This window comes from Alternaria viburni, assembly GCF_023758015.1.
Source record: "Alternaria viburni strain BMP 2772 chromosome Unknown scaffold_1, whole genome shotgun sequence".
NCBI classification, from domain to species: Eukaryota; Fungi; Ascomycota; class Dothideomycetes; order Pleosporales; family Pleosporaceae; genus Alternaria; species Alternaria viburni.
In genome coordinates, this window is record NW_026055770.1 from 1345638 (window position 1) to 1367044 (window position 21407).

The 21407-nt window shown below is 55.2% G+C and overlaps 10 protein-coding genes across 10 annotated transcripts; 6 read left to right on the forward strand and 4 right to left on the reverse strand.

Moving 5' to 3' along the window:
• Positions 1–1517: 1517 nt before the first annotated feature.
• J4E79_000497 (uncharacterized protein) lies at positions 1518–3344 on the forward strand (the record flags this gene model as incomplete). The annotated part of the gene is made up of 1 exon (XM_049349413.1): positions 1518–3344. The coding sequence occupies one exon, from the start codon at positions 1518–1520 to the stop codon at positions 3342–3344; it is 1827 nt and encodes a 608-aa protein (XP_049216200.1).
• Positions 3345–3775: 431 nt separating this feature from the next.
• J4E79_000498 (uncharacterized protein) lies at positions 3776–4731 on the reverse strand (the record flags this gene model as incomplete). The annotated part of the gene is made up of 4 exons (XM_049349414.1): positions 3776–3820; positions 3933–4182; positions 4277–4493; positions 4692–4731. The coding sequence occupies 4 exons, from the start codon at positions 4729–4731 to the stop codon at positions 3776–3778; spliced, it is 552 nt and encodes a 183-aa protein (XP_049216201.1).
• Positions 4732–5560: 829 nt separating this feature from the next.
• Positions 5561–8926, reverse strand: J4E79_000499 (uncharacterized protein; the record flags this gene model as incomplete). The annotated part of the gene is made up of 2 exons (XM_049349415.1): positions 5561–8648; positions 8733–8926. The coding sequence occupies 2 exons, from the start codon at positions 8924–8926 to the stop codon at positions 5561–5563; spliced, it is 3282 nt and encodes a 1093-aa protein (XP_049216202.1).
• A 1180-nt stretch (positions 8927–10106) lies between these two features.
• Positions 10107–10709, forward strand: J4E79_000500 (uncharacterized protein; the record flags this gene model as incomplete). The annotated part of the gene is made up of 1 exon (XM_049349416.1): positions 10107–10709. The coding sequence occupies one exon, from the start codon at positions 10107–10109 to the stop codon at positions 10707–10709; it is 603 nt and encodes a 200-aa protein (XP_049216203.1).
• A 427-nt stretch (positions 10710–11136) lies between these two features.
• Positions 11137–12118, forward strand: J4E79_000501 (uncharacterized protein; the record flags this gene model as incomplete). The annotated part of the gene is made up of 3 exons (XM_049349417.1): positions 11137–11213; positions 11291–11717; positions 11768–12118. The coding sequence occupies 3 exons, from the start codon at positions 11137–11139 to the stop codon at positions 12116–12118; spliced, it is 855 nt and encodes a 284-aa protein (XP_049216204.1).
• A 180-nt stretch (positions 12119–12298) lies between these two features.
• On the reverse strand, positions 12299–13275 carry J4E79_000502 (uncharacterized protein; the record flags this gene model as incomplete). The annotated part of the gene is made up of 2 exons (XM_049349418.1): positions 12299–13051; positions 13123–13275. 2 exons carry the CDS (start codon positions 13273–13275, stop codon positions 12299–12301), a joined length of 906 nt encoding a protein of 301 aa, XP_049216205.1.
• An 830-nt stretch (positions 13276–14105) lies between these two features.
• On the forward strand, positions 14106–16753 carry J4E79_000503 (uncharacterized protein; the record flags this gene model as incomplete). Its single annotated transcript, XM_049349419.1, has 5 exons — positions 14106–14224; positions 14266–14330; positions 14650–15132; positions 15183–15239; positions 15462–16753. The coding sequence occupies 5 exons, from the start codon at positions 14106–14108 to the stop codon at positions 16751–16753; spliced, it is 2016 nt and encodes a 671-aa protein (XP_049216206.1).
• Positions 16754–17036: 283 nt separating this feature from the next.
• Positions 17037–17892, reverse strand: J4E79_000504 (uncharacterized protein; the record flags this gene model as incomplete). Its single annotated transcript, XM_049349420.1, has 3 exons — positions 17037–17292; positions 17344–17824; positions 17880–17892. The coding sequence occupies 3 exons, from the start codon at positions 17890–17892 to the stop codon at positions 17037–17039; spliced, it is 750 nt and encodes a 249-aa protein (XP_049216207.1).
• Positions 17893–18440: 548 nt separating this feature from the next.
• J4E79_000505 (uncharacterized protein) lies at positions 18441–19455 on the forward strand (the record flags this gene model as incomplete). The annotated part of the gene is made up of 3 exons (XM_049349421.1): positions 18441–18692; positions 18740–19042; positions 19090–19455. 3 exons carry the CDS (start codon positions 18441–18443, stop codon positions 19453–19455), a joined length of 921 nt encoding a protein of 306 aa, XP_049216208.1.
• Positions 19456–19712: 257 nt separating this feature from the next.
• Positions 19713–21388, forward strand: J4E79_000506 (uncharacterized protein; the record flags this gene model as incomplete). Its single annotated transcript, XM_049349422.1, has 2 exons — positions 19713–20010; positions 20058–21388. The coding sequence occupies 2 exons, from the start codon at positions 19713–19715 to the stop codon at positions 21386–21388; spliced, it is 1629 nt and encodes a 542-aa protein (XP_049216209.1).
• Between the last annotated feature and the right edge of the window lie 19 nt (positions 21389–21407).

Below are 21407 nucleotides of genomic sequence, written 5' to 3' on the forward strand. Positions count from 1 at the left end.
CCTATTGTTGGTGGCAGTTGCGGTGCAATGGCGGTCGGGGTAGAAAGCGCGACGTCAATCACGATGGTTCTTCTGAAGAGCGTCGAATGTCAATGCCTGGTAAAGAAAAGGCAAGTAGTATCGTACAGGAACCCTTCGATGCGGCCTGAAGATTGTGTTCGGTCAGCAAGGTCGCCCCTTCATAGGGTGTGGGAGCGCATACCTAGAGTCGTCCGCTTCATGGCCAACTCTATAGTACTGAAGCAATTGAAGAGAACATCCTCGAGCGTGGTTGAAGAGGCAGATGGAGAGGCGATTTGCAAGAGCAGGGTGTTTGGTCCGAGCATCGGAGAACTGGATCGCTCCGCTGGGACATCACGGCAACGCCCAGGCTCCCATTATAGTGCAGCGTGTACTGTATGACCACAGAAGCAGTTCAAGGAGAGCTTCCTGAGACTGCGGCCCTGTGGTGTGCTGAGATTGCGGAGGAGGTCGAGCGGAGGATAGTCGGCAATGAGGTCAAGTCCGCCTTATTTTCGAAGTGAAGCCCGCGAACAACGCGTCAACGATTCGAGTACCTGGAGAGCATTAAGAGGCGCGACAGCAAGCTCACTAGAAGAGTACTCGAGATCCTGTTCTCGTTAGTAGCTGGTGAAGCCTTCTCCGCTCGAGCGTACAGAAGGCGGCCAGCCTATCCTGCCACTCGAGGTATGCAGACAGAGCGGACATAGATGCGGTCCTCCAGCTCTAGATGGCCTGGCTAAGTCTGCTTGGTCAGTATAGAAGGATCCGGAAGGTTGAGTTGAGTTGAACAAGGACTGTGTTGCTGTGGGTCGTGGCACTGTGAACTTCAGATCGAGCCACGGGCAAAGCTTCAGCCCTTTCCGCACTAACGATCGACCGCCACCGTGACCACCGATTACAATTCAACCACCACAGGCAAACCACCTCGCCCCACATTCCAATGGCATCGACAGCAAGCTCGAACGACGGAAATGAGGTGATTCCCAGCCGCTCGCGTGGGTTCGTCCGCCACGTTCTCCGTTTCTTCTCCTGCAAGTCATCGTACAGGTTGCCAACGCACCCGTGTATGCAGAACGGAGCTGGAAGAGGACAGCCTAGTCGTTCAGGACCACACCAACAAGCCGACTACTGCAGCCTCCCCCGGGGACTACGTCGTCACCCCGCGCGCACGTCTGAGCATCACCGCGAGGCTGTGAAGCATACGGGGGGCGTATAGATGCTAGCCATTGTGTGCGCCAGTGGAGCCTGGAGTCCGTGGCGTGTCTTTTCGACGCCAGATACTAGAAGAGGATGACGCGGAGACCATCAGGAGGCATCGAGAGCAAACATGGCGACAAACAAAACTAGTAGATGCAGACGACGGCGGATGCATACGACACGAGAAAAACGCGTAGGAAGCACAGGAGAAAGTTCAAAAGGGGATGTTGGGCGCGACATGTCGGAGGGTTCGCCATCCGACGCGAGATGAGATGAAGTTGGGAGGTTGGAGGCTATCTACCCCACCATAGCTCCCCATGACGCTAGACGCACCCCTGCCTCCGATGCAGGCCGACTGGGCCTCCGATGACTCGCCCAAAAAATACAAAGACACGCTCAACAAGCTGCACTTCTGGCACAACACCACCATGACGACGGTCCCCGACTACTCACGGCCGACGACGCCCGACAACGGCCCCAATGGCCTTGTCTCGCCCCGCACACCCAAGAACGGCCTCGCCCTGACCGAGTACAGCGCGAACCCGAGCCCGCCCTCGGAATCGACGTCTTCGCGAACCAACGATGTCATTCCCGACGCCTTCCTCCTGCCCAACGGCTACCCCGACTACCTCCGCCTGATCCTCACCTCGCGCGTCTACGAAGTCGTGCAGGAAACGCCCCTCACCCACGCCACCAATCTCAGCAACAGGCTAGAATGCAATGTTCTGCTCAAGCGCGAGGATCTCCAGCCCGTTTTCAGCTTCAAGCTGCGCGGCGCATACAACAAGATGGCACATTTGGACCCCAAGGACAGGTGGCGTGGTGTTGTCGCGTGCAGCGCCGGGAACCATGCCCAAGGTGTGGCGTACTCCGCGCGCAAGCTGAAGATTCCCGCGACTATCGTTATGCCGTCAGGAACGCCCGACATCAAGCACAAGAACGTCTCACGGCTAGGCGGCTCAGTCATCTTGCATGGAGCTGACTTCGACGCTGCAAAGGCCGAGGCTGCGCGATTGGAGAAGCTGCATGGGCTTGTGTCTATCCCGCCATTCGACGACCCGTATGTCATTGCAGGTCAGGGTACGGTTGGTATGGAATTGCTGCGACAGACAAACCTGCAAGATCTCAAGGCCGTCTTCTGCTGCGTGGGTGGTGGTGGACTCATCGCGGGCACAGGCGTATACATCAAGCGGATAGCACCACACGTCAAGATCATAGGAGTGGAGCAGTACGACGCAAACGCCATGGTCGAATCGCTCAAAGCTGGAAAGCGCGTTTTCCTGAAGGACGTCGGACTCTTCGCTGACGGAGCTGCGGTCAAGACAGTGGGAGAGGAGACATTCAGGATATGTCAAGAGGTCGTCGATGAGGTCGTCCAGGTCACAACAGACGAGACATGTGCAGCCATCAAAGACATGTTCGAAGATACACGCTCCATTGTAGAGCCCGCAGGCGCGCTCGCCCTTGCAGGCCTGAAGAAGTGGGTGAGCCGCAACCCGTCACCAGATCGCAACCGTGGTCTGGTCGCCATTGCCAGCGGCGCAAACATGAACTTTGACCGTCTGCGCTTCGTCGCCGAGCGCGCCGCCATCGGTGAAAACAAAGAAGCCATCCTCTCCGTCACTATCCCCGAACAACCTGGTTCATTTGCCAAGCTCGTTTCCATCATCCACCCCATGGCTGTGACAGAGTTCAGCTACCGCTACTGTGGCCCTGAGTCGGCTCAGATCCTCGTTGGTGTCGAACTGAAGGCGGCGACAAGGGCCCGCGATCTACCCGACCTTATCGAACGTCTCGCCGCTGAAGGCATGACTGCCGAGGACCTCTCACAAGATGAGCTCGTAAAGTCACATATCCGCTACTTGGTCGGAGGGCGCAGCAACGCCGCTGATGAGCATATGTACATGTTCGAATTCCCTGAGCGAGGTGGCGCCCTGTACAAGTTCCTGAACACATTGCAACCGGGAATGAACATCAGTCTCTTCCACTACAGAAACTATGGCGGCGACGTTGCGAAGATCTTGGCTGGCATACAGTGCAAAGAGGAGGACAGTAGCAAGTTAGTCAGTTTCCTGAAGGATATCGGATACCCGTACAAAGAGGTCACAGATAGCTCAAGCTACAAGATGTTCTTGAGGCAATGAGACGGGCAGGGCTGATGTAGGCAAAAGGCGACGTGTGTAAGGATAAGTGATGGAACGAAGATATGAAGGAACAAATGCAGATACCCCTTTCACTTTCTCACACTACTCACTATTTCCCAAACTACGTGCATATTGCCCATCCCGACACCACAGTCACCAATCTACCAAGGCCAACCCCCCTCCGCCTTCAAGAACCCCCCACACTCATCATCCCTCTCGCCTTCCAAGATAGCAACCATGGGCTTCGCGCCCTCACTGGTAGGCTTAGCCCCATGCTCCGGTTTGTTCTATCTCACATGTCAGCAAACGTCGTTTAGCCCCACGCGCAACAACAAGTGGAAGTGGGAGTAAGAAAACGTACTCTAGGTCCCAAATTACTCTCCGTAAACCCCGGACAGAAGCAAAATACCTTCCACCCCTTGGGCCCATACTCATAGTCCTGACACGCAGTAAGCATGTTCAGCGCCGCCTTGGAACTGCGGTATGGCAACTGTCTCTCATATCAGCAAACATCTCACTCGTACACCAAACCACCCCCATCCCCACCAATCTTACCAAAACAGCCGATTGAAAGAGCGGGGGCCATACGTTTTTCATAGCCTGATGCGGATTCGTCCTATCGCTCCTGAGCCCAATACTCCCGGCTCCACTCGACACATTGAGGATTCGCGGCGTCTTGCCCATCTCCGCGCTTTTCGCGAGGAGAGGGGCGAACGTTTCTACGATGACAGCTGGACCGGTGGCGTTGGTCAGGAAGGCGGATGTCATGCGGGTGAAGAGCGAGGAGGAGGCGGGTGCTTCGCCGGTTATGGCGGCGTTGTTCACGAGGGCGTCGATGCTGGTGGGAAATGTGTGAGTGGATGTATGCTTGAGGTGGAAGGGCTGGGGTTGAGATGGAGATAGACAAGGAGAAGGGAAGGGGGTAGACGTACCGGCCATACTTCCCCTCGACCACATCCTTCGCTTTCAGGATACTCGCCTCGTCACTGACATCGATCTGCAGCAACTCCACTTTCCCAGGCAAGCCTTTTCCCTGGAGCTCTTTCACAGCAGCATCACCCTTCTTGGCAGAGCGGCTGCCGAGGAGGACGAGGTATTTAGCGTTTTCGAGGAGTTGGGTGGCGAGTGAGAAACCGATGCCGCCATTAGCTGGGATGACTTGTTAGTCGGGGGTTGGAAGGGGATCTGAAAAGTGACAAAAAGAGGGGAGAGGTGGGAAGAAGGTATGGAGTAGGTAGTAGGTAGTAGGTAGTAGGTAGTAGGTAGTAGGTAGTAGGTAGTAGGTAGTAGGTAGTAGGTAGTAGGGAGTAGGGAGTAGGGAGTAGGGAGTAGGGAAATGCTGCGTACCGCCGGTGATGAGAACGATTGTCTGGTCGGTGGAAGACATGTTAATGTTTCTTCGTTCGGTGACGGACTATTTGATGTAGAGCTGATGATTTTCTTCTTGCTGATGTGAGCTGAATGTGTTCTTGTCGGCGGCTGTAGTCTTCTCTTTATATGTCTCATCCTCTGGCTCCGCCGTCTATCTCCACACCCAACCCTAAACTCTACGACTACGAGTAGTTTCTTCCATGGGCTCATGGCCCAGCTCCACCGCCACACGCTACCTATAACTAAGTAACCGAAAGTGCAATAAATCACTTGCACATTCTGCTGTAGTACGCGGCTGGACTACCATAGGCATGCATTCCCCTTGACCGGACAGTAACAACACGTCTACGTAGTGCAAAAGCCACGCAAATCAAACGCACATGCATCCAATGAGCACCTCCGATACTCTGATGAAAACCTAGTATTTCCCCCGACCATCCGCTGCCGACCATCCTACATGATGGAGTTAGTCGGCGAACGGGGATAACGGAGTTAAAGACACGATCGTGGAGTAAAGACGGCCATATACGAAGCAAGGTTAGGCTGTGAGCACATCATTTAACCTCATCCGTTGTGCGAAATAAAGCGTAGTTGATCTTCCTAATCCATCTATTGGCTATCTAAGTTGTGTATTGATGTTGCAAGCCGAGGGCCGCTGTCGGCTGCGTGGTATCCTAATGATGCGAATTCCTCCTGACCCAAAAAGAAGAAACGCCGGCGCCTATTGCTGCGCCTTACCCAAGATGACAACGCCCGATCTGATGCAAATGTGGTAGCGAACGTAGGGGTGATGTGTGGAAGGACATGTTGAATGACAGACAAGCAAAGCGACTCTCTGTACACGCTCATACCCTATCCTCTGCGAAATCCAACACCTCGCAATCGTCCTCGAAGAAACCCTCCTCGTCGCCGTCGATACCCTCCTTCTTCACGCGCCGACGTCGTGTGGTGACGACAACCTGCTCTACCTCCTCTTCGCCGTCTCGAAGAACAAGCTTGTTCTCGATCCTGGCGGCAACGCCCGTGATGTCATCCTCTCCAGAGTCATACGCCTGAGTGATTGGCGTGGAGATACGTGTTCCCTCTACGGTCTCACCAAAGAGCCATGGCGAGCTATCTTCGTGATGGAGATCGGAGATAAGTGCCGGTAACGAGGGCTGGTATTCGCTGCTACTCTCTTGAACCTCGGGAGCTTGTCTAGAGTAGACAAAACGCGTGACACGTTTGTCGGTGTAGAAGGGCTGGTAAGGAGGGTTCGTCTCAATCTCCGAGAAGCTGAGTGGTGCGAGAGATGGCACGGTAGGCTTGCGAGAAGGCAAAGCGCGAGGAAGCCAGTCACCGTAGCAGTCAAGTGTTGGCTCAGGATCACCAGGTTGCGGGAACAGTTGCTCCGTAACGGAGGGTGGTAGTGCGGTATCCGAGATGGGAGCAAGTCCGAACTCCACTGTCTTCTTCTTGGTTATGGATGCAGTATGCGATGATTTCCCCTTGCCTGTCGCAGCTCTCATCTGCACCCTCCAGATCTGAAGTACACCACCGGACGCTAGTGCGATCGAACCACGACCTCTACCAGAAAGCCAGCGTACGCTGTAAGGCTTGATACCGCTAGGCGATGACGGAAGTGTCATTTTGTTGTCGCCGGCATGCCGGATGTTGTTGATTGACTTGCCTACATTGGCAGCGACGGCTTTGCCAGATTTTGCGCCAGCGGCAGGGGTTACACCCAAGCCACTGAGACTGAATCGAGTTCCGCCGACGCTGTTCTTAGCGCGAACAGCATCAAACCAAGGCCTAGCGCTATTGACAGCTTGCATTGCTGAGTTCATCACACCAGCGGGACCTGTGGGGGACGCGACATCCTTTGGTGGGGCTGGTGCAGCTGGACGAATGCGCCGAGCTGGTGGCCATTGGAAGGCCGACGCAGGCATCGGGAACATGTGCACTGTTCCCTTGTCCGTGATGACAGCCAGTTTGTCGACTCGAGGGGCAGACCAAACAACATCGATGACGTTCGCAACAGTCATTCTGGTGAAGCGAGCGACTTGTCGTACGTAAGGTCCTGTTGGCTGTTCCCTTAACGTCTTACGTGCTCTTCGGAAGTTCATGCGCTTCAGGTCCCAAACATCTTGATAGTCGCCCTTCTTGCTCACAGTCATGAGCATAAGACCGCTGGGGGCGAATGACATGAAGCTGCAACCGAGAGCCGCGGGTATAGTGGCGACCGGATGAAGTGCGTTCTTATTCCTCGTTTCCTCTGCGTCTGCCAGTCTCTGCAGATCATAGACGGAGATCACAGATGCCTCTTGTCTTGGCTGAGTCTGGTTGTGGCCATGGGTTGGTGGAAAGTAATGCTGCATGGGATCTTGACCATATGGCACGTTAGCTCCTTGCTGGCCCTTGTTCATGTAGCTCTTGAAAGCCTGCATTCCCTTCTCAGTGGCCCAACGTGCACCCTTGATTGCAACTTGTGTTCCCTCCCTGGTAAGTCTATCGATCAAGCCTGCTTCGTTGGGCACATCGACAGCGCAGTTGGGAGATGGCTGAGGCGGTACGCTGTGGTGCCCAAGGCCCGGAGCGCGCTCGTAGTAAGGTGAAGTCAGGGCTATACCGTTGACAGGGTAGAGCGCACTTGACGCTGGTGGGGTGACGGCGAGCCAACGATCGGAGAGCGAAAACACAGGCAAGCCATACTTCTCAGGAGGAATCTCGTCATGGCTGCCGTCAACGGCACTGGAACCGCCTGAATGTATGGCCCGTTCCCGATTTTGAACGGATGTCCACAGTTTACCGATGCAGCGGAATCGCTCTGCATACTCAGAGTGACCTTCGTGGTAAGGCGCGAATACGAAGACTTCTCCACTTGCACCAGACGCCACAACAACAAACTTCCCCCTCGCATCAATGACGAAGTCGCCTACTGGAGGTGGAGGCTGAAACATGGGGCTATCGATTGGGCTCGTGAGAGGTATCAGGGGAGTGCGATACAGGACAGCCATTCTTCGCCTCTCCTTCAGTGAGTAAACTTCGACCGTAGTTTGGTAACCACTGATTTGCCCCTCTTGATTTCCATGTCGTGAGGACGGCCTACTAGGTGACTCAGACGCCGAATCGTCAGCCACAGAGGATGCACCGCTTCCACTAGAGCTTCTGCTGTCTTTCACGACCGGACCGTGGAGGATAAGCGCGATCAGTGGACGGGAAGCAGCTAAGGGATCGTGCCGCGAGATCCAAGGCAAGATCTTGGCGCCTATTACAGCGCCCCGAAGTCCTTCTAGTCGACCTACAATGTCCATCTTGCTCTTTTCAACCCGGAAGACATCGAGCCCACCTTGCGACCCAACAAGCAGCACGTTCTCTGTAGTTCGAGATGCCTCGTCTCCTGCCATGGATAGAGTGTCGAAACCACAGAAGTAGCCTCCTTCCCCTGGCTGGATGCCATCGGACTGGCCGTTGTTGAGGCCGAAGTCGATGTTTGGCAAGCCATAGTAGTGTGCTTGAGGTTGATGGGGCAGAGGCGGGTTCGGCATGAACTGCTGTGAGGGCGGGCGAACGCCTTGTTGAGAGTACACAGATGCTCTACGGTCTCTTCCAGGCGAGTTCTGTACGCGTCCACCAAAGTTCGTGTATTGGTTGGGGTGGCTCAGGGGTCGTGCACCTGGAGGTGAGTTTGACATGGCCTGTGGTGCGTACAGCCCGTCTCGTGCACCAGGCGAGTTATGAAAGGTAGGCGGAGAGCTGGCTATAGCGATGCCCCCATTACCCGGGGAGCCGGAGTTTGGAAAGAAGGGAACTGACTTGGCCCACTCGTTGGTGTATTGTGCGGCCGTGTTTCGAGTGGCACCGATCGCCGATAGTAATGGAGACGTAGTGGCATGGTAGTTTGTGGGTGGAGACGTGGATGACAGACGTTTGGCTGACGAAGGTGACTTGGTTCTGTGACAGTCAGTCGCGTTTGAATACGAACAAGAGTCACCATCGCCCCTTCCACGTAGGGAAGGGTGGTGCTGCTTCACGTACATCTCTCTCGGGTATATGCGCGTAACCTTGCCGGCCGCTTTATTTCTTCTTCCCAACTCATTTCTCGACGTGTTGCGGCCGCGTGCTTGTGGTGTGTCCTGTACCTTGGTGCCCTTGCGCTGCTGCTTGTGCAAGTAGGTGAGGTTGGAGACGGGCGTCGTATGCTCGGCGGCGTTGTCGGGCGATGAGCTCATATAACCTGCGGAGGAGCGTGTGGAAGGGTCTGTTGGAGCGCTAGCTCAGTCGTGAGGAAGTGGTAGGTGTCGTGGGCGCGAGAGAGGTTGTGGGGGTAGCGACGGATGAGGACGGCGGCGGGTGACTTGGGATGAATGCTAAACGGGCGTTGCGTCATGCGCCTCCGTGACCAGGACTCGTGGAGGTGGCGGGCGCGTGCTTGCACAGCAAGACACTTATACACAACAACACTGGTGCCTTGTTCCTGACTCGGCGCGTTATCGGGGCCTATCTCTGGTAGTCACTCGGTATCGTCGGGAGGGTCGTTGTGGCTGTTGTTTGAGCCGCGGGGCTGGAGCTTCACGCGGCACGCTAGATATGGGGCCCCTCAGCGCGTTATGCAGAGAAGTCTGGATGGGCGCGCAGAGGTGAGTCAAGTTGGAGCTCTATCTAAGCTCCCAAGTGTTGAGATATGTATGCAGGGCGTCGTAAGTGCAGTTAGTTGTGTCGCTGGCCAGGTCGCGGTGCTGAGGGGCAGCTCATAGCTTATGCAGGTGCATGTCGCGCCCTCAGCCTTCCATTCGCCCACCACATCACGGCCGCCGGCACCGCCCTTTGCGCTGCTATCTAGCCCCTCTTTGGCCGACTCTAGTCATTCGCAGATTGCACGCTGCTAGTGATGTCAAGTGACTGCAGCGAGCACGGTAGATGCCTGAGCAGGTTGTTGGGCAGCCACATGCGGCGTTCCGCGATGCATTCCGAGAGACTGGAGTGACGTCCTCCGCATGCATATCATGGCCCACATGCCGCGACACGTCCCGCGCCTTGCACGTGCTTCGAAGGTTACATCTCCAACCTCACTGTAATGATAGCCAGTATTCAGCGGTGAGCTTAGTCTCAGCGATGTACAAGGCCCGGGCCTCCAGTACATAGGCAGCGTCCGTTCGACTCCGTCGGATCCCGTCCCATCCACAATCACAGGCATTAAACTTATTGGTTTACATGCCCAGTAATCCGCCCAGGGGAGATTTGTCCCGAAGCTTATGAAGATTACCATTTTTGGAGCCGGCGACATTTATCCTAGGAGACACTCGCATCGTCTCCTAAGCGATGTGGCTAATGTAGCAATAAACCTCGGGTAGCCTCCGGTACAAAAGTATGCAACTCCCAGGCTGAAAACCCTAAACCCATCCATCCAATATGTTCGCGTCCAAGTTCCTCAATCTCGTCTCCTTGACGCTCCTCCCTGCGGCTCTTGCCCAGTCCGAATACACAAACCTCCCAGCCGTCGCACCCGGCGTCTTCAATGCAACCGCACGCATAGAAATCAAGAGCACCGTCCCCGCCGCCTGGGACGTACTCACCGACTTCGCCAACTACGCAGCCTGGAACCCGTTTGTGCGTTATGCCCTCACTACTTCAGCCAAGGGCAACATCACCCTGCCTGATCAGCGACCGGTCGAGGGCAACTTCCTCTTCTTCCGAGTGCAGATTCCTCCGCTTCCGCTGCCGGTGAACAAGGACACGCCCGACAATCTCCTGAACACGCAGTTGTCCGCTGAGCGCATAACTCATGTGCAGCCCGAGTTGGGAAGATTGGCATGGGATTACTTGGGGGAACTCGCTATTGCGTCGACGCGGTGGCAGGCGCTCAGCGACATAGGCAATGGCACGGTGTTGTATGAGTCGATAGAAGTGTTTCACGGGTTGTTTGCTGAAGTCTTGAAGGATACGCTTGGAGAGAGTCTGCAGCAGTCTTTCGAGGCACAGGCAGAGGGACTAAAGTTATACCTTGAGTGTTAATAAGGCTGTAAAGTAGGAAAGTACACCACCTCCTCTCTAACAATGCCGAACTCTTTGTGATACAGCATGTATGCAATTCCGATGATACGGCTGAATTGAGAGCCGGCACGATGCACAGTCGGCATGGTTGCGATGAACCCGACGGCGAATGAGCACTTCGGCGTTGCAAGCAGCCATTCCGACCCCTGTCATCCGTTCCGCGGGCAGGCGCGCATCTCCTCTGTCGTAATCGCACATGTACAATCCACGCTGCAGCATCAGGCGCTCACCATGAGTACTTGTCTCAGCAACATGTCTCTGTTTTCTGGCTGTCTATGATAGCACACGTTCCTTGGTCTTCCACTTGCTCCAACTTCGCTTCGTCTACTGCGAACGCGCACGTCAGACAATACTTCTCGCACATGTGCAGCCCTCGCCTTCCAGCACCATGACGATGACCCCCGAGCTCGAAGCCTTTGCGCGAGCCATATCGCGCGTTCTGGGCTGGGCCTACTTCCTGTCGTGGTCAGTACCACCCACCTACCATCCACCCACCTACCATCCCTCCTCCTGTCAGCCCCAGCTAACCAACCCCACAACAGGTCCCTATCCTTCTACCCCCAACCCATATCGAACTACCTGCGCAAATCCACGCTCGGCCTCGCCATCGACTTCCCCACCCTCAACGTCCTAGGCTTCACCTGCTACACCATCTCCACGGCCTGCTTCCTCTACTCGCCGACGATAAAAGCGCAATATGCGGCACGTCATCCTGACGCGCCCGAGACGACGGTGCGGTTCAACGATTTCTTGTTCGCGGCACATGGCGCGGTCATGTGCGTGATTATATACAGTCAGTTCTTTGAGAAGATTTGGGGCTTTGAGATTGGCAAGAGGCAAAAGGTTAGCCGGATTATACTGGGGGTTTGGTGGGGGTGTGTGCTTGCTATTGGGGTTGTGGTGGTGTTGGTCAAGATGAACGGGGCTGGGCGGGGATACGATGCTGAAGGGTGGGCGTGGATCGATGTTGTGAGTTATCATGGGTCTACATCTCACGCGGTTGTACTAATGCGAAGTAGATCTACACGCTCGGCTACGTCAAACTCCTCACCGTCTTCCTCAAGTATATACCCCAGGCCTGGGTCAATTACAAGCGCAAGTCGACGTTAGGGTGGAGTATATACCCCATGCTCTTGGACTTCGCGGGTGGCTGGCTTTCGCTCGCACAGTTGTGCATTGATTCTGCGCTGGAGAATGATTGGAGTGGTGTTACTGGTAATCCAGTCAAGTTTGGATTGGGAAACATCACTATTGTGTTTGACATCATCTTCATGCTGCAGCATTATGTGCTGTATCGGCATCCAGGGAAGCATATCGACGATGAGGATGAAGAAGAGCGGGAAGGGCTTGTACAGGGTCGGAGAGACTAGTAGATGTATATATAGGGCTTTTTTTTCGATATACATATCACTACATGTCAAGTGTTCTGCCCTCAAGTGCTTTCCATTGCTGCTATTATATACGCATGAGTGTCAGAAGTAGCATCAACGCGCCAATTTTTCACATCTCGACCGCCTCAATGCGACTTTGACTGCAACCACAACCACCTCTTAAGCACTCTTCCCCGTAAGCTTCTCACAAGCCTCCTTGTACTTCGCCGCCGTTTTCTCCACAATATCCTGCGGCACCTCAACACCCTCCTTGCCCTTCAACCCCTCACCCGTCAGCCAGTCCCTCAAGAACTGCTTGTCATAACTCGGCTGCGCCTTCCCCAGATTCTTCTCCCACGACTCTTTGGGCCAGAAGCGCGAGCTATCCGGCGTCAACACCTCATCAACAAGCACCACCTCACCCATCTCATCAACGCCAAACTCAAACTTCGTGTCCGCGAGGATGATACCAACTTCCTCTGCGCGGTCTGCAGCAGCGCTGTATATAGCAAGTGACAGTTCCTCAACACGCTGCGCAATCTTCGCATCACCAATCATGTCTCGCGCTTTCTCGGGGCTAATGTTCTCGTCTTTGCCGCCTACTTCCGCCTTGGTGCTCGGTGTCCAGAGTGGTTCCGGTAGCTTCTGGCCTTCGACGAGTCCGGTGGGGAGTTTGATGCCGTTGACGGTGCCCGATTTGGTGTATTCGGACCAGCCTGATCCGGTGATGTAACCACGTACTATGGACTCGATGGGGAGGATGCGCAGACGTCGGACTTGCATGCTGCGGTCCTTGAGCGAGGTTTGGTCCTGGATTGCGGAAGGGAGGTCTGAGGAGAGGAAATGGGTTTTTAGACCGGGGACTTTGGTGGGTAGGTAGTTGAACCAGTATATTGACATGGCGGTTAGGAGGGCGCCTTTTCCGGGGATGCCCTGGGGGTTGTTAGTCTGAGGCTCTTGGTTCCATTTCAAGTGTCATTGAAGTTTGGTGAAGTTGAACTTACATTCTCCATAATCACGTCATACGCTGAGATACGGTCGCTCGCAACGAATAATAGTGTGTCATCGTCAATCGCGTATAGATCGCGCACTTTTCCAGAGGCAATCTTAGGCAATTTGCCCTGGATGTCGATAGAGGTGACCGCTTGAGCCGACATTTTTTTCCCTTGAGTTGATTTCTTGGTGTTGAGTTCGGGGAGTGACTGTGTTTGGTGGGGATTTATGCACGATCCCGCGTCGAGTATTTTATGCTTCAGCGGGGCCGCTGTGGCTTTCTCGAGGAAGGTGTGGCGGTGCTTGATCCAGGCTGCGATGGTTGCCTTGATACACGAGACTCAATCACTCACGACTAGTATTGTAAGACTGAGTTATGATCATCGGAAACGCATGTAAACGAATTCAAGTTCGTTTGGAGTGGTCGTCTACTTCCAGTGTTACGCGACTGCTCCGGCCTAATTGGTCACAAGCCCGGGCGTAGATCGATTCACGCCTTACTTCATTCGATCGCCTAGCCGCATCACTACACCTCACCCAACCACCCCTTCATCACTCTACGTCCTTGCAGCTAAACCAGATCATCTCTGATGTCGTCAGTTCAGTTCACAGCTCTGATACGTCTCCCGTTCATCCGGGGTGACTTTGAAGATCCTCCGCAGGTAAAGTGGCATCTGTCCGCGTCTTCGGTGCTCATCTGACCGCGACATAGGCGCAATGGGATGCTGAGAGAGACCGCCAACTATGGAAGGTTATTTCCAAGTCTTCCAAGACTAGCGACTTGAACTGTAAGTATCCAGGACTCAATTCGAAAATTATCTCAAAGAAATGCTAATGTATTGTAGGGGTCGAGTTGTATGTACATCCATGCTACGCAACGCGTCAGACTTACTGACCATGTGACAGAGCGGACAAGTTCCAAGTCCCACCAACCTTTCTTCTTCAGCAGGCCGCATGGCTATATGAGCGACATCTAGATCATGTTCGTAACCAAATGAAGAAAGTCAGCATCTCGAATGCTGCTCCGTCATCTTCGCCGACTGGTGGTAGCACGCTTACTGCTGTGGGTGGCGTTGCGATGCGAAGGGGTGGCAGTGCCGGATCTGGGGGTATGTAAAACATCAGCATTGTTTGATCTTGCTGACAAAACGTAGCTGGGAGGACTACATCCGCGTTAGCAGGACGCTCGAAGGACAGTCCGAGTCTGCGTGGCGCAGAGGTAGTGATACCCGGTAAGTCTCTCGACAAGCATTTCAGATGCCGCAGTAGACATGTTTTCTTACATATCTTAGCACCTTCGCTCTCGAGGACACCATCTACCACCACGATTACTCAATCCCGGGCACTTACTCAGGCACCAGCTCGAACTTTGTCTACACGCTCCACTCAGCGACCTAACTTGACAAGTAGAAGGTCCGATGACCGGGCGAATGCGCCAATCTCACCACCAAGCTATCGAAATCACGAAGCAGCTTCTCCAGACATTCCTGATTCGTCGTCCTCGAGCTCGTCATCGCTATCAGATACTGACCATCCAGCTCATCGAAGCCAACTCTTCAAGCGCCCGCCGCGTTTCCAGCAGAAGAAACCGCGAGAGCTTTCGACGTTTGAGGAAGGAGACGGAACGCAAGAGATTGACGATTCAGGCTCACACGAGACAAGTCTACCTTTTGCAACTTCAGTCAGGACTAAACCAAGCGTTAGCAAGTACGCGCAAGACTCACGCTTCCGAGCTAGTAGCAGCAAGGAGCAAAAGGTTCTGCAACCTGCCCGCGCAAGGAATGCTCCGCCTGTTAGACAAACGTCTATGGACGTACAGTCCATCGCGACCACTGAGACCGCGTCGTCAATGACCAGCTCCGGCGGACCTCCTTCAGCCGCAAAGAGCCCCATGAGCCCGGCCTCAGACCATCGCGCTGCGCTAGGCCGACTCGGTAGTCCAAGACGCGGAGGACTACGATCCAGAAAGGAAGGTAGTGAAGGCACGCCGAGTATGGGCAGCAGCTTCAGCGACATTGATGGTGAGTCCTGGGATTATCCACCTTTAGATTGATATACTCACATCGGACAGATGCAGGTATCAGTCAATCAGCCCTGGAGGAAGCGCTGTTGAGCAACATGCAGCATGGTAGGATGAGTACACTTAGCCGTATGTCGAAGTGGTAGGTGTGACGGGAGCGACTGGGTATAGTTCTTTGGACGCGATGGATCTCTTTCACTTCTATTTCGACTCTCATCGTGAGCCTCCCAACAATAATATTATGCAAGGCGGCAGTCTTGGCACTACTCTATCGACCTCGATTGCTACTCGCCCTCCACAAACAACACACTTACTACTAACTTAAGTCAGCTCACATAGGTCTAGTCGCCGACGCGATGGCTTCTCGCCCTTTAAAGCCCATCGCAATGCCGCCACCGCCCATCATCCTAGTAACAGACCACTCTACAACACCCCCAACGGCCACACGCTACACATTCGGCCGCAACGACATCGACTTCCCCATCGCCTACAGGCGCATCAAATCTCTTCTGACCCACCCACCATGCCCGCACCGCCCCCAATATCTTTGGCCCTGCGATCCCTGCGAGTCCGCCTTCACCGCAAAATACTGGACATGCGCCGCCACACTCCTTGACTACTTCGCGGACTTCCACCCCATCGATACGCCCCTCATGCAATCAATATGGTTCTACCTGCTGGACATCTGGCAAGAGACCGCGCACATCCTGCCCTACGAAACCGTCCTTGATGAGACCATCGAACACAGCGCCGCACTCATCGGCGTGGCGCGCGCCAGAGACTTTGAGAAAGCAGTCCGCGACACCATTACGTTGTTTGAAGTGACGATTTGGGGCCGGAGAACAGAAGCCGATTCGTGGGATCAGGTTATCTATGATCCAAGAGGTGAGGCTATGTGTCCTGTGGGAGAGTACGACACAGGTCCCTGGGCTAGTGGTGTGAAGCCCTGGAACCAATTCCTGGGGGAGGGAGGAATGGGTGTGGCAGCGCCGTGGTCTACTGCTGCTTCAACGTCAACTTCACAAGACAACACAAACGGAGATGGAGATGGAGATGGAAGTAGGAATGGGGAACAAGAGAAGACAACAACACGCTACATCCCCCACCCCGCCATCGCTCTAATAGAAGGCCACACCGCGCGCTCCCGCCTCCTCGCCAATTCCTTCTACGCAAAACAAAAGCTCACACCCCCTCAATACAACGCCGCCCTCGCAGACTACGAAGCACACACCGTCGTCCTGCCTTCCAAGCGCGGTCAACCCCACACATACACTTCACGCTTCACAGGTCGGGAGACAACATACACGTTATCCAACGGCGCGCCGCCGATTATGCGCTACGAGGGGCTCGGCGACCCGCAGTTGGAACTCGCGGTTCCGGATGGAGATTGGAATTTGATGGATGAGTGTGTGGCTAGTTGTAGGGGGGTTACGGCGTATGTGGGTGTTAGTGGCGGGGATGAAGATGAGGAGGATGAGGATATGGTGGATAGTGAGGATGAGTTGGTGCCGTTTGATTTGTGGACTGTGGTTGAGAAGGGTATTGGAGGAGGGGGACGTGGCGAGGTGTTGGATTTGGGAGGCACTGGAGGCATGTTCGAGACTTGGTGGGAGGGGGAATGAGACTGGTTTGGTACGTGTTTCGTAAGCGTATTGTCTGGATACTTGTGTTTATATCGATCAACTCCATAGGATGGTCATTTGGAATATAGTTTCGTTTGAAGTATATTTGCTATATGTGCATATGTACAATACTAGCATTAACTCGCGCGCTATAGCAAGGTATTATGTTCGTTCATTACAAAATCAAATCGTGGATATCGTCGCGTAAAAGATCAGTTTTCCTCCATGTGGTCCGTGTTGGACCTCATCCACTTGGACCACTTCATCCTCGTTCAGTATCGGTTTATGGGGAGTAGTCCCTGGGCTTGCGCTGGGACTCGGTGTCCAAGAAGCTACCCCGACTGCGGTTCGACTTGGTAGAGCGGCTTCGGCGCATGCTGGAAGAGCGGTCGCCGCCGAGACGGCCTCCGAGACAGAACATGACGGTAGCGAGGAAGTAGCAGGCGACGGCGGCCCAGGTGAAACCCATGAGGTATTTGCCGATGCTCGCTTCGAAGCCGGCGGAGCGGAAGGCATCGCGGCCCTTGACTACCCATGCGCTGATGAATGTTAGTCGACGTACTGGAAGTTGGACATTGGCATAGACTTACGTCATGAGTGCTGCGGCAAGTGTCTGAAAGAAGAGAGCGACAAAGGTCATCAGGGAAGAGAGGTATCCTCCAAGACGGCTGCAGAGCGCAAGAAGACCAGAGATGAGTGCGATGGCAGCGAAGAAGAGAGCAATCAGATAGAAAGCAAACATGAAGCGAGACAGGTAGTAGTACATGTGGGTACCGATGAACTGCTCTGGGATGTTCTCCTGGGTGCCAAAGTTCCTAGGAGGGTCGAATGGCAGCGCTGGGACAGGTGAGCCGCAGTTGGCATTGTTGCCGGAGTCGGGGTCAGCGCCGCAGATGGCGAAAAAGGTCCATCGCGATGGGTTTCGTGCGTTGGGGATGCCGCCGGTGGTGGCTTCGAGGAAGTAGAACTTGGTGAGAGGAGCCTTGTTGACGCCGCCAGTGAGGATGGTCAGGAATTGGAAGAGTAGGCCTCCAGCGACCAGGATCAGCGAGCCGAACGCGAGAAGAGGTCCTGAGAGTGTGTTTAGCAGATGCGCAACCGAATTAGGAAGCGACGGGCAACGTACTAGCTACAGCCATGGTGTGTGGTACCCAAAAGAGTCGTCGTCGCAAGGGTGTAGGTTATTAAGATTAGGATGCACGGTAATGGTGCGATTACAGAGGATGGTTCGACGTGGCTAGCTGCGTCTCAAACGCGCGACGAAAAGAGGCCTGGCAAGCTTGTTTATGAGGTGCGGCCAAGCGGGTGACGTAGTGCACCTGTGAATCGGCTCTTTGTTGGCGTCGTCGACTAGCTCCCTCATCGCACAGGGTTACGGCACTATCGCGCGCGCTTTGCATCATCCCGAGGCTGCTCGACACGCCCAAGCAACCAGAGGGTCCGCGGCTTGTCTGCAAACACGCTGGCGGATGCGACGGATCGTGACGGAGGGCTTTAATGTGTGTGCAAGTGCGTGATGTGTTCGGCACGTGAAGAGATGGGCGGAGAGATGCAGGGATGGCTTCCTTCCTCGGATAGTAGCGAGATCCGCTGCGTACGTGGTGGATCCTGGCCATCGAGGAGCTCGGGCAGCCCGACACCAACAATCTGCCGCATCGTGCCTTGGAACTTGGAAGCCATCACCGCCATGTCGACTGCTGTGTGGCCGCCCATCGATGACGCCCGCCTCTCCCACGAGCAGGCAGAGTCACAAGCGCGCGAGCTCGAGTGGCTGCTGGTGCAACTCCGCGAGACGCTGCAGTCGCTCAAGGCTGGCCTGGAGGAGTGCGCTGCCCTGCTTGCGCCGTCGGAGAATGGCTCGACACTTGTGCTGACTTCGGTGCGCTCCGAGAGTCTCAAGGGCCTCATTACTCGCGTGGGCACGCGCATCACCAAAGGCGTACGTCCTCCACTCTCCGTCCCCATGCAGCAGCTCACACCGTGCAGAACGTCAAGCTCCGCCTCGCAAGCCTCCCACCGCCCAAAGGCTCGCTGACGTACGACCTCGCCATTTCCTCTGCACCGCATGCGCCGACGCTCGTCGTGCCCCAGCTCACCTCGATTCGGACCTCCATCAACAGCTGCCTCGACGTCATCGACGTGGCTACCTGGGGCGGCGATGCCACCAACGCCAACTTCGTATCCGGGCAACTGCAGCTGCTGCACGATCACATACTGGAAGCGCAAGCTGCACTGAAGGGCTACTCGGATGTCCAGCCGTCGTGGTGGGAGAACCCCGTCGACGACAAGGTAGGCTGCACCTGAGCATCCAACATGGCCACTGCTGACAATCACAGACATTCGACCCTCCACTGCCAGCGAATGTGTCCTTCCACCTGTTCGTCTTCGATGCTGCCCTCGTTCTCGAAATCCGCACTCTCGAGCCACACAACGCCGGTGACAGCTCATCGCTCACCGGCTTCAGCATCCGCAACACCTTTGCATCAGCACTTGGCGGGGCACGAGCACCTGCGCACGATGAGGCCGACCGCACATTCAAGTACAAGGACCACGACGTCCGCGTGAAAGAGAAAATTCGAGTGGAGAGCCAAGACCCCGCTTTGATATCCGCGTCGGCAAAGCTCAACGCTCTGGGACACAGCGTGATGTTGAGCCGAAAAGCGCTCAACATAGTCATGGGTCGAGACGAGCAGATGGACTAACTCCGCGCAAGTCTGACAGCAGTCAATTGCACCATCGACCATTGGGCGGAACAACCACTCATATTTCGCCTTTTTCCGCGGGAATGCCCTAGTGCGATCGCGCCATATCGGCTCGTCGCTATCGGAACAAATAATGTGCCACGCGCATTATCAACACCGCCGAGGAGTAACCGCATCGACGATTGCCTCTACTCATATTACTGCCCCTCCTTCGTGGGATTCGAAGCTGTTCAAATTTATCCTCTCCAGACTTCATCATGGCGCCAGCACTTCTTACCGCGGTAGACGCCACATCCCACATCCACCTTATAGTCGGGTCCAACCCACTAGCAGGCGCACGATGCGCACGATCAATAGAGGTTGGCGCGAAACCGATACTGCTCGCGCCCGAGGACTCCACACTTCACTATGGTCTTGTCAAGCGAATTGAGGCGGGCGAAGTAAAGTGGCTAAAGCGGAGTTTCAAAGACGACGACTTGACTACGCTGGGACGAGAGGAGGTGGGCAGCGTAGTAGACGCTGTATTTGTTACTGCGGGCGGAAAACATACATCAGGTACGTGACATGAGAGTATGTCTCGAATTCACTCTAATTCGCCACAGCAACCCACATCTCGAGTCTTTGCCGGAGACTACGCATACCAGTCAACGTCGCCGATGCGCCAAACCTCTGCTCATTCACCCTCCTCTCCACACACTCCGACGGCCCTCTGCAGATCGGTATCACAACATCTGGAAAAGGATGCAAGCTCTCTGCAAGAATAAAGAGGGAGATTGCGGCGTCACTTCCACCGCGACTGGGTGATGCAGTGGAGAGGTTAGGCACACTGCGGCGACGCATATGGGAAGAAGATCATGCGGCAGAGTTATCGCAAGATCTAGAGGCTGAAGAAGAAGACAGCGGGCAGCCAGCAACTTTCAACAAGTTGATCATGGAGGAGAGCAAGGAAGCTGCACGGGGACGTCGCATGCGCTGGCTCTCACAGATATGCGAGTACTGGCCTCTACGCCGTCTCGCTGGCATCACAGACGCTGATGTCGACATGCTGTTCCGCGAGTTCGCCAGCAGCAGCCCCTCCAAGGTCGGACCCACCGCCACCACAGCGGCACGACGACCAGGTCGTATCATACTGGCAGGCTCCGGCCCTGGCAACCCCGACCTCCTTACTCGCGCAGCGCACAAAGCCATTCTCTCCGCCGACCTCATCCTCGCCGACAAGCTCGTCCCCGCACCCATCCTCGACCTCGTACCCCGCCGCGCAACCGTCCACATCGCACGAAAGTTCCCCGGAAATGCCGACAAAGCGCAAGAAGAGCTCCTAGAGCTAGGTCTGGAAGGCCTGAAAGCCGGCAAAGTAGTCGTGCGGATAAAGCAAGGCGACCCATACATCTACGGCCGTGGCGGCGAAGAATATGATTTCTTCCGCGAGCACGGCTTCATACCCAGCGTGCTACCCGGCATCACCAGCGCTCTAAGCGCCCCCCTGTTCGCCGCCATACCTGCCACACACCGCGGCATCGCCGACCAAGTCCTCATCTGCACCGGCACCGGCCGCAAAGGCGCGCCCCTCGACCCACCCGAATTCGTAGCCTCCCGCACCCTCGTCCTCCTCATGTCTCTCCACCGTCTCTCCGCCCTAGTCGAGAGTCTAGTCGGCAAAGCGTACCCCGCCGATCTTCCTGTCGCCGTACTAGAACGCGCTTCATGCCCTGATCAGAGAGTCATTAGAACGACGCTGGAACATGTGTGTGCGGCAGTTGAGGAGGAAGGCAGCAGACCGCCTGGTCTCCTGGTCGTGGGTAATGCGTGCAAAGTGCTTATGAAGTACGAGCAGAAATGGGTTGTGGAGGAGGGGTTCCATGGCTTGGATAATCTGGGTGGAGATGGCGAGTTGGAGATTAGTAGACTTACTGAGGCGGCTATTGCTGCGTAGGTAGTAGATATGAAGGAAA